The 12,199-nt window shown below is 35.2% G+C and overlaps 1 protein-coding gene across 6 annotated transcripts in view; it reads right to left on the bottom strand.

Moving 5' to 3' along the window:
* The window catches only part of Nt5a (5' nucleotidase A), a 49,137-nt gene that overhangs the window by 10,375 nt on the left and 26,563 nt on the right, over window positions 1-12,199 (bottom strand). For 5 of the 6 annotated variants that reach the window (XM_090411923.1, XM_090411927.1, XM_090411926.1 and 2 more), the window contains exon 2: window positions 9,921-11,912. In XM_090411923.1, coding sequence (XP_090268049.1) covers window positions 10,589-11,912 — 1,324 coding nt within the window. In that variant the 3' untranslated portion in view covers window positions 9,921-10,588. Of the gene's footprint in view, window positions 1-9,920; window positions 11,913-12,199 lie in introns of those variants that run through there. The other variant, XR_016550229.1, reaches the window with a different exon arrangement.

Consider the following 12,199-nt stretch of genomic DNA (forward strand, 5'->3'; position numbering starts at 1 on the left):
TTTGATATGTTTCCTTCTTTTCTTTCACTGCTTCTTTAACTTCCCATATCCACCATGGAGTTCTAATTTTTCTATCCTTGCAGACAACTTCACCACATGCCTCTCTGGCTGAATCAATCAGTGTTTTCTTCAGAGTTTGCCACTGAATCTCCAAGGTTTGATTCCTGTTCTCAATATCTTTCATTTTTTCTTCAATAATCTTTGTGTATTTTAGTCTACAGTTCACGTCTGAGAGCTGCTCAACTTTTATTCGCTTTAAAATTTTCTTATATGTTATTCTTTTCAATATGAAATTCAATTTTATCCTGCTCAAGACTAAATAGTGATCACTTCCAATTTCAAATCCTCTGTACACTCTGGTGTCCTGCACCAGGGAGAAAACATCACTATCAACAATAACGTAGTCAATGAGACTTTTCTTATTCCTAGCCTCTTCTCTCCCCGTAAATTTGTGCACATTTTTATGTTGGAACATGGTGTTAATAATAACCAGTCCATGTCCTGAGCAGAAATCCAACAGATATTTGCCATTATTATTAGCTTTGCTCTTTTCTCCAAATTTTACCAAAATATTTTTGTATGTCTCACAATCATTTCCTACTCTGCTATTTAGATCCCCAACAAGGACCAACTTTTCATTTTTCATTGTGTCAGTTGCTTTTTCTAAAGCCTCAAAAAATTCCTCCACTTCTACCTTAGTAGAACCTTCTGTGGGACCATAGGCACAAATAAGTCTCATTGTCCAGTTCCCCATTCTCATACTTGCCCACATTACTCTACTTGAGACTGACTGCCATTCAAGAAGATTAGCCTCGTATTTTGTGTTGAATACTATGGCTACTCCTTCTTTTGCTCGATTGTCATGGCCTGAATATAACATTTTGTATTTATTGCTCAGAGAGATCTCACCAGTTTTGGTCATTTTTGTTTCAGTCACCCCTATTATGTCAATCTGGTACTTATCTAATTCCTCAGCTAGCTCCATTTCTTTGCCATTCAGGCTTCTTACGTTGATAGTACCGATCTTTAACTCTGGTGATGTTGAGTTGGGGTGTGTTTTCAGATTTGTTCCAGTAGCTGACTTTTCGCTGTTCGCCCTGGTTCCCTGGCGAAAACAATGGGGACCTTGTTTAACACGTTCATTGCCAATCATGCGATATCGCGTGATGCGAGTTCTCACCGGGCGCCAATCACGCGTTATCGCGTGGACATCGCTATCAAGTAAAAAAAAAAAAAATTGGCCACCACACGAAATTCCAATTTTCAGCTTGGGAATGAACGTGTTAACTGGGTGACACCCCAGCCGGCATGAAGCTTTGTCATGTCGTACCATCATTTTTTTATTTTGGTTTAACCAATAAGAATACAATTTGGTCGTCTAAATCCAAAATTGCCAGCCCATCCTCATTCATTCAGTATCCAAGTAGATACCCAACAGGGTGCATCACGATAAGGTGAGGATTGGACATTAGGTCAGAAGCCCTGGTCGGTTCTCTGCATTCCTTTAAAGGCTATGTGGAGGTCTCCTCTCAGTTATACAGCTTTGACCCTTAAGCACCCCAGGAAATACATTACCTAATAAAAATAATAGGTGCAAAACAAATAATCATAAAGGAAGACTAAATTTTCCAAAGATGGATTGGAAATTCTTTCACTGACATCTCATGAGAAGAATGAAACAATGTAACGAGCAGTTGAGACAACTTACTCAATTAACATATGACAAAGAATTTGAGGTCAAAGTGTGTTACATTTGATTATAGTGTCAGAGGAGATTTCAATTCAAGATGTAACTATTCTGCTTCTGGTTGGTAATAAGGATTATGCAGTACTGGCTTGGGAAGTGGCTAAGTTTATGAATGTTTCATTCAGAAAAGATTACATACTGAACTACAAAGCAATTATGACCAACAGAGGAGTATGCTGGGTTCTGCACCATGGTATTGGTATGGGAGGAATATCAACAGTGTATGGAAAGTGTTTAACCTACATGATAAAAAATACCTGAATGATGCAATGTTAGAATTTGTTCCTAAAAAAGAATAAAGAGAGTAGAAATGAAATGGATGTGTAATCTTATTAAACAAAGCGATTCATAAGAAAAAATGATGTGGAAGGAATACAGTCTGAATAAGGATATGAATTATGACAATTATAAGGACTTATTATTAAAAATTTAAGGAACAGGCCAGAAGAGTCAACTATTGCAGGAAAAGCTAAGTCTGAGAAAAACGGCTCTGCAAGCCAAAGACAACCCAAATGAATTCTATCATTATAGTTTAATTAAAAGAAAGAACAAACATGAGAGAATACCTGTACTGAATGCAGATGGTATGTGCATGGCAGATGCAGAGATTATTCAACTAACAAGTGCCCATGTTGCTAAAAGCTATTGAGTGTACACAATGTTGGTGTATGCAGCATTGTGCTCACTGCTACCTGTTCACTGGATTATTATTACGTGACACCTCCAAGATGTCCAAAGACTCATCGAGGAAGGGCACCTACTCTACAACTCTCCGCCTCCACCACTCAATCCACCATCTCCGATGTATGATGAGGAAGTATTAGAGCTCTTGCACAAACTGAATAAAAATTCAGCAATAGGGATTGATGGAATATCCACATAATGCTACAAGTGTTCAGCTAAACTGGATATTCTTTTAATCAGGCTATATAATTTGAATCTCAGAGTAGGGAAGACACAGAAGTGGTGCAAAGACTGATATATCCGACTATTGACCTATCAGTATCTCTGGAGTGGTGGCAAAGATTTTGGAAAAGTTGGTTATGGCTCACATACAAAAATGGGCTGACAAAGAATTTATACTTTACAATGAAGAGCATGGGATTACCAGATATGGTCATGTTTGAGCAACTTGATCACATTCTATAATAGTGTTACTGTTGAGTTAGACGAGTGGAATGGATAAACCATGATACTTCTGGATTTTGCTCAGGCTTTTGACATTAGATATCTCACATAAATGAGAGAATATGGGATTGGCTGACTGATAGACAACAAAAAGTGGTATATGAGGGGGATATGTGTCTGCAAGATGTAAGGCAACCAGTGGTGTAACATAAAGATCAGTCCTTGGTCCATTATTATTCAATCTATGCATTAATGAAATTGAGGAGGATTTGACAGGAGATATATGATGATGATGCAAATATAGGCAGGGTAATCAAGAATGCAGCTGATGCAATGCTTGCAGAATGATTTTAATAGGCCAAAATTGTGGGCATGTGAAAATAGCTGTGAGTTCAATGTTAATAAATGTAAATTCGTGAATTTTGTTATGATGAGATATCTAATGTCATATTATATTGGTGGGATTTTGTAGAAGAAAATGATTAGGGATCATTTTCTTCTACATATAGCAAATATTGTAAATAAAACTCAAGAGGATAATTGGAATGCTGAATCAAACCTTGACATCTAATGATAAGAAATTAATTTTGCTGCTTTACAAGTCCTTGATAAGACCTCACTTAGTCTGGTCTCCTGATTTCCATGATGATTCTAATATAGTGGAGAGAGTGCAAAAGAAAGTGTTAGAAATGATATCGGGATTGTGGAATACTGATTATGAAGACATTGAGGACTTGTAGACTGTAGACACTAACAAATGAGAGAAAGAGAGGTGATATAATTGAGACTAAAAAACTTCTGAAAGGGTCAAACAGAACGATATCTACAGATGGAATTTTTTCATTTTATGGATGGTGGGAAAAAGACAATAGAGCATCCTTGGAAGTTGAAAATGAATGCCATCAAAAAGGAGGAAGAGTCAGATTTTTCTCTCAGAGTGGTGCATGATTGGAATGGATTGGATTCCCATTGGATATTGTGTGTGCAAGCAGTGTGAATGAATTCAAGAACAGCTATGACAGTTGGTGAGGATTGGATATGGTCTCCCTCACCAACTGTCACACATAGAAATTAAGTGAAACCTAAATGACTCCCTGAATGTCTCTCCTAATAATAATATAATACCTCAGGCTAAGAGATTTTGTTATATGTTACATGTCTGGGAAGGAAAGCAAACTTCAAATGCTACCTGTGACAAGGGGGAAACAAGTTAACTTGTTTTAAGCCAAACAAGTTAATTAGTCTTTGATATATAGAGCAGGATTTTTTTGTTTTCTCCTCCCCCCCTTCCTTGCAATTTTTTTTTTCCTTCCATAAAATAAGCAAACCTGACAGATTTCAGCAAACCATAGTGAAAGAATTAACTGCATTTTCTTATAAAATGCAGTACATTAACACTATTTCACTAGGCTATATCAGATCACTGGCTTGAATGCATAAATGGAAGATCCTATCTATTCAACAGATAAAATGCATATACTACATTGGGAAAAAGAAAAAAAAAAAAAAAAAACGAATAGAGAGAATAGACAGGGAGATGAAATCATCAGCTGCACAATAAGAATGGTTAAAACAAAAAAAAAAAAAAAATTGCATATTAACAGTTTGCAATAAAGAAGTCAACTATTAATTTTAGATAAAACAAAAGAATCCATGTGCAAATAACAAATGGTCTGATACCAAACCTACACAATACTGTCTTTGAGAACAGAATGAAGGAATGTGAAATACAAAACTTCTCTAATAGGAACTAAAAAGGTAATATCACTGAAAAATAAATTAGCAGAGGGGAAACAAAAAAAGATAGATACAGCAGAGACATTTTTTCAGATACTAATGGTGATAGGTAAACAATGTCCTAGAAGGCAAATGGGTATGCTATGAATAATAAGATTAAATTTTTTGTACAGATAGTAGAGGGAGAGTAGAATGAGCTGTCAGAGGGGAATGGTGAATGTGTCATTTTACATAATTACTGTATACATTTTTATGGTGTGTACAACAAGTGAAATAGTTTTAAATATTTTCATTCTTTGATAAATTTTATGGTTTAACATTAGCCTGTCCGTGTCTATGTCTAGTTGATTGTCATGTCTTCTGCAGATTAAAAATAGTAATAACTGTTTTCATGTAAAGATCTCATTTGGCTGGAAACTAAGATATAAAATTAACAAATTTAGTTGCATAACCATTACCTTCAGACCACACAAAAAATAGCATCTTTTATCCACTTTCCCAAAGACCAGTTACAAATCCCTAGATTTGCTGTTGTCATATTATGGTCAAACTGACAGTGTGGCCAATATCAGAATCTCTGAAGACAATATGTGGTACCACCACTATGTCCACTCACATCTTGCAGACCATGCCTTGGATAATTGCTACAGAATCTGTTGGAAGAAAGCTACCTTGCTTCGTAGAAACATATGTATGAAAGGCTGCTCTCTGAATCTGTCATAAAATACAATACTTCTCATCAAAGATTAGTCATGTGCCTGTTCCAGCTTCACTGGTCCTTCCAACTTGCAATTGGTCTTCATATTTCTACCACTGGTGTTATCTACAAAAAGAAGTCATACCATAAACCAAACCAATAGCACTCCTCCGCCAAAAGGTTATATGCTCATAAGGAAAATATGAATCTGGATATAATAAAGAAATGGATATATATCCTTTAAAAAAAAAAAAATAAATAATAAAAAAATCTAAATTACACCAGAATGAAGCCTTTTCAGCTCTTTATTATAGTATTTCATGCATGCACCTACTCAAAGTTCACTTATGAAAATGCAACTTTGTGTCATGGGATTGCTGTGGTCAAATGGAGTTTTTTTTTTTGTCCTCTTATAGTTTCTGTGGTGTCTGATGGGAACCAACAGTTCTAAACAACTGTCAGGCCAGTGAAACCTAAAAGCAACAAGAAAATAATATGGACAGGTAGAGTTCATGTCTTTTAAGTAGTGCAAACTAACCCCACTCCTCTGCTGAAGGTTATATTCTGATAAGCTCTCAGAAAAATACAAATCTGGTTATAATAAATGGATATATATATAATTTTTTTTTAATATCTAAACTATGCCAGAATGAACCCTGCAGGTTCTTTATTATAGTATTTTTATTAATCAAGTCATACCATAAATTCTTATGTTCTATTCTATTTCTCTTGTAGTACATTACTTTGTACTACAAGAGAAATCTCTATTTCAATATTTAATTTCCTTAATATCTTGTAGGATATTCCTTTCTTTTAGGTATATCATTTTCTATTTTATTAATAAATCTATCCCTAGAATCTTGAGCATTCTCCACTGTCGTTTTAGCTTTATTTCTTTTGTTTGTGTATATTTTTTCTGTTTCTTTTTTTTTATATGCAAGGGGCCCTTGCATATCATACTGTTGTTCATTACAACAGTTACAATTCCATGGACTGTGCTCCTGGATTGTTGAAACAAATTTTCAGCGATTCAAAAATTGCAGCCAAAGTGTCGAGTGGTCGCACAAAAACACAATCAGTTGTAAATTCTGTTCTTGCTCCCCATTTGATAGAAACTATAATCAAATCCATTGCAGATATTCCCTTTATAGGTGTTTCAATAGATGTTAGTAACTATGGTAATGTGAAATTATTTCCCATCCTTATTCAATATTTTGACTACAAGAATGGAGGTTTACAGATTAAAGTAGCAAATGTTGAGAACAAACCAAATGAAACTGCAGAAACTATTTCAACTTATGTCAGTGAAACACTAAACAATTTGGGACTTCAAAATAAATGTGTTGCTTTTGGGGGTGATAATTCCAATACCATGTTTGGGGGTCTTGCAAGAGGTCAAGGCAATAATGTATTTGCCAACTTGAAGCGGATGGGTAACCATTCATTGGTCAGAGTGGGATGCCCTGCACACATTCTTAATAAATGCATCCAACATGGTACAGACCAGCTTGACATTGACCTACAAACTTCAATAGTTAAAATATATAATTACTTTTCAATATATACTGCTCGTGTGGAGTCTCAAGGAGTTCTGAGAGTTTGTGGATATAGAATACCAGCAACTTTTAAATCACAGTAAAACACGATGGCTATTCTTGTACCCTGCTGTTCAAAGACTAATTCAAATGTATTATATGCTAATATGTGTTCCATTCACATATTAGCAGGCTAGAGAAAGAAGACAATTCCCCTATTGATGTAATGAAAATACTATCTTCATTACATGATCTTCTTCAGGAAAGGAAAAATGAACATTTCGTACCATTGAAAGCAAAGGACATGTTGAAGAAAATGGAAAGTGATGGCTTCAAATCTGGGGTAAAAAAGTTTTGGTGCAATGTGGAAACACTCTATGTAGGGTGTTTACACTATTTGAACATGTGGATGCAACAGTTTAATGAATTTTCCTGTTTTAACTGGCTAGGTCTTAAAGAACTCTCTTCGGAAAATGTAGAAGAATGTATACACTTCTTGATGGAGCAAGGTGTGCAAGTTGATGACAGCAAATGTTTTGACCAATTTTCCAACTTGAAAAGATTTGTTGCTTCATATGATGGAAAGAAGTGTCAAGTCAGAAAAAATGGTGTGACTACATTGAATTCTGCAAGAGTGAAGAACAGTACAATGAAATTGTAAAGATGGCTCAGTTTCTGTTTGCAATTCCAGAAACAATTGTTATAGTTAAAGGACTTGCTATAGTTAAATTTAATTACAGACATTTTACATGTAAAAATATTATTATTATTATTGTTGTTGTTCCGGGAAACTCCAAGGAGTCGACAGACTCATCGAGGGAGGCCCTAACATCATGTCAAGAACAACTATTCAACATTCACGCAGTATCTATCATACCTTGCCTTGAACTCATTCACGGTCATAGCACCCACAACAGACTCTGGAAGCTTATTCCACTCATTTATCACTCTCCAAGTAAAGAACCTAGCTCTAACACCCTTGTCAACCACGCTCTTGCCCAGCTTCCATGCATGGCCCCTAGTCCTCCCACCACCAGTCATATTTTCAAAAATATCTTCTGGATCAATCTTATAAAAACCCTTCAGTAATTTGAATATCTCATTCATATCACCCCTCCTTCGCCTATCATCCAATTTCTGCAACCCACAAATCTTCAACCTATTCTCATAAGGTTCATTCCACAGACCTGCTATCATCTTGGTCACTCGTCTCTGGACCCTCTCCACTTCCTCCCCATCACGAAGAAACCCTGGTGCCCATATCTGGGCACAGAAGTCCAGATGGGGTCTTATCAAGGCTCGATACAGAGGAACAACAACTTGTTCGTCTCTGCATGTTAAAGTATTTTTCAGAAGCCAAGTGATTTGGTGAGCTGTTTTAGTTACTTTTGCAATGTGCCCCCCTAAACTTCAACTCCCTATCCACCAACACTCCCAAATCCCTGGCCTCATCAATCTCCTGGAGTATGGTTCCACCAATGCGATATACTGCTGCTATTCTTTTCACCCCAAAGTACATAACCTTACACTTTGCCACATTAAATTGACATCCATTTTTCCTAGCCCAGTCCTCCAAACTATCCAAATCATCCTGCAAAATTTTGACATCCTGTGCACTCACAATTGCTCTACCCAACTTTGCATCATCAGCAAACAAGTGAACACTTCCTCTCAGATCCTTTCCAATATCATTGATGAACAAATTGAAAAGCAGTGGTCCAAAGAGCCCTGTGGCACTCCACTAGTCACAAGACGTCTTTTAGACTCCACTCCTGAATAAACCACTCTTTGATATCTATCCTTCAACCACCCTCCTATCCATCTCACCAACCCTATATCTATACCCATCTGCTCCAGTTTACTGATTAGGGTTCCATGTGGTATCCTATCAAAGGCCTTGGCAAGGTCCAGTAGTATCGCTGTAAACCCATTACCCCTATCCAGTTCAGCCGTCACTGTGTTATAAAATGTGAGCAAGTTACTGAGGCATGTTCGACTATTTGTGTCGAAACAAAGAACTGCTAAAGAAAATTAGGTCTAGTGAAAAATATGCATGGGCTGCAAAGTAACGTATGTAGTGTGGTAAGTCTAATTCTTTTTCATGTAGGTCTACTCTTGTTTCATAAGACTTATGATGACACTTAAAATCTATTATTTTTGTGTCATCATAATCATACTCATCACATCTAATTAATGAAAAGCTTAAAAGGTAAAGATTTCAAACATATGTATTTATTTTTGTGTTAGATGTTTGTGTCCGGAACGAGTTGGTCAGGTGATGGGGTGTCAGCATTTTGGCATTTCAGAATATTATAAACCTTGCCTACCCCTCCATACTATCATTCATGCTGAAAGCAGAAACACATCACAAAGCTATCAGTTCTTGAAATGAAACAAAAGAACACGAACTAAATCAGATACCATAAAAGGCTATGGACACATTCTGACCACTGATTTCTCATAAAATCCCAGGTACAAGAAGAGAATCAAAATCCATAAATATCAGGCATCACTAATTTCAAAACACTGATGATATCAGTTTTCAACTCTCTTCAAAAACATCTGAATAAGAACCCCCACAATCCTCCTCTATAGTTAACCAACCTAACCCTCTCCTTCCCAATTTAGCAGGTTACAAGGAGCACATGACCCAATCCCTTCTTCCTCAGGTGTGATTAAAGTACAAAGGAAAATAATGTAATTCCTTATCATATAATTCTCTCTCTCCATTTTTATCTATGCCGCTGTGTCCTTCCAGTTAATATATAACTTGCATATTACCCAATTCCTTGTTTTGCAGCCAGTACGAACTACCCAATATTAAGTTAAACACCTCTCTCTCTCTCTCTCTCATTTTATTTTAGTATTTAGGCTTGGTACTTTGAAAAATTAGTCACTAATCTTCCAATAATACAATCTGAGCATTTTGACACATTTAGGTGCAATGTCCAATAACATCTGGTTATTTTTTTTTATAGAAAGCAGGTTTTCAATGTTAACGTCATGTATGTGAGGAAAATGGATCCCATACCCCACCAGGCATATGACTATGGAGGCATGAAATTGTTTTCATATATAAGCATAAAATTCATCTAACTTTATTAAAATAGGATAAAATTTTAAATAAGCATACCAAAGCTTCAAGCTTCTCAAACCATGACTGCTCACAAAGTAACAATTTATCCTCTTCTCAAACAGAAGGTGACTGCACAATCAAATAAGAGAAACATGAAAAGCAAACTGAGCAGCAATACAAAAACATTACAACAACAACAAAAAAAAGCAGGTCATCTCATACTTAAAATGGGATAAACAGGTTCATGACTTATTTGAAGGTATTTATTTTCAGTATCTGAAAACAATATTACTTTGATTAATTAAATCTTAACATAATTTTATAAATGACAATTTGTACAAATGTTTGTCACTTAGTTTCTCTCTAACTGTTCATAATCCTGAAAAAAAATAATCAATCTGTTTCCATCTACATCATTTCCTTTGGAAAAAAAAATTCATTTAGTCTCAAATATATAAGTTCACAGTAACAAGATTTGCACTTATTAAAGAAACACACAATTTTGTACAAACAATGATAGTAATACCCATACAGTTTCACATAAAAATTCTAAAAAATTTAGAGAATAACAATCTTAAAATAATCATGAGAGCAGCTCAAAAATATACTTTCACTAAGTGCAAAGATGATAATGGTTTCACAAGATAAATGGCACAAACTAAAAAACATTAATCATTTAATATTAGTGGGGATGCTGGATAAAATCCATTTGAAAATGAACTCCCAGATGGCACAGGCAACTCACAACTAAGGGATAAATCACTAAGTACATCAATATATGGAATAGCGAGTTTGCTGTGATTAGAAATGATATTTCCCCAAAAAGTCCTTGATATTTTATTAAAGCTGTCCTTCTCTACAAAAAATGAACCCCAGAAACTTGAAGCAACTTCATTAGTAGCATTATAACTAACTTTAACATCTATCATTCCTTCGGCTGCCATTTCTTCAACAATTGCTATGGTGTCCCAGTGAGCAATAACAGAAGGAACATACACATCATCAGCAAGCGAGTCCCCAATATAAAGAATTTTTAGTGGATCTTTCTTAATCATATTGCTTAGAAGTTTGCATAATTCAATATAGTTACCTTGGGAATAAATACTATTTGGCTTTAAATCTGCACATTTCACAATAGAACCTTCCTGAGTTTTTTTAATACTAAAAAATGGGTTATTACCAGTATAAAAACTAGGTTTACGAGCAAATGTTACAATTACATCAAAGTATTCCTTCCAGTTTGGACCAATACAATATTCTGCTAAAAAGGAAGCAAAATCAACATTTGAACTAGTTAGCAAAAATGTCTTCTTTTCTTGATGAAGTTGTTTTAGCCATTTCAAGAAAGCTGAACTACATGGTTCTAGATATTTAGCTGGATCTGCTCTCAATTTTGGGAAGAAACCTCCAGAACCACTGTTAAACCCCTGTCTTTCATACATATATATAAAGGCATCATACACATCATTCCAGAATGAATATTTTAGTTCCTTTTCACAATGTTGCTTATCTATAATATCTACAATTTTTGCCCACACTAAACTTCCTACTGCATTAAAATAATCCTTAAAAAAGAAGTATGGCTTTTCTTTACTGTTTGGGACAGAAAAGTCTTTTGGAAAATTACTTAACAAATTCCACTTATGATCACTTCCATATGCCAAAGCTATTTCATCTTTACTTAACAATGTTGTTCCATGAGTGGCTCTTAAAATAGTGTTGTCAAAAGAAAGTTTCAAAATGTTACCTCGCTCCTTATCTAATAATAAACCTTTCTGTATGAATGCTGGTGATCCATAATTCAATAATTCTCTGGAATATCCTCTTTCTTCAACAAGAAAGGTCGTTAGAGTATCATAGACTAGTGTATACAATGATGGCAATTTGTACTTACACAAGGCATGATCCAAGTCAAATCCAACTGCATCATAATTTAAAAAACTGAAGGAAGCATCATGTGATTGGGCACCCATCTTTCTTTGGTAACTCCAACTAAAAAATGAAAGAAAATTATTCCTAATTACTAACTTTTTATGAAAGATATTAGCCCACAACGCTGAAACACTGTTTCTCAAAATACTATTTAACATTTTAATTGGTTATTTAAAAACTATGAAATGAAAGTTTAATCAGGTTGGGGAAAAATCCCTCCAACACAGAGTTTAATTCTGCTGGCATTTAATCAGGTGATATTACCAACGTAATTGTTAAAGCATAGTTCATAAATTATTGCACTTAGGCTGAAGGATGAACACAGCCAAAGTACATTACAGTAAACC

The sequence above is a fragment of the Typopeltis vanoorti genome, chromosome 22, assembly GCF_054136105.1.
Source record: "Typopeltis vanoorti isolate ZY-2024b chromosome 22, IOZ_Tvanoo_1.0, whole genome shotgun sequence".
NCBI lineage: Eukaryota > Metazoa > Arthropoda > Arachnida > Uropygi > Thelyphonidae > Typopeltis > Typopeltis vanoorti.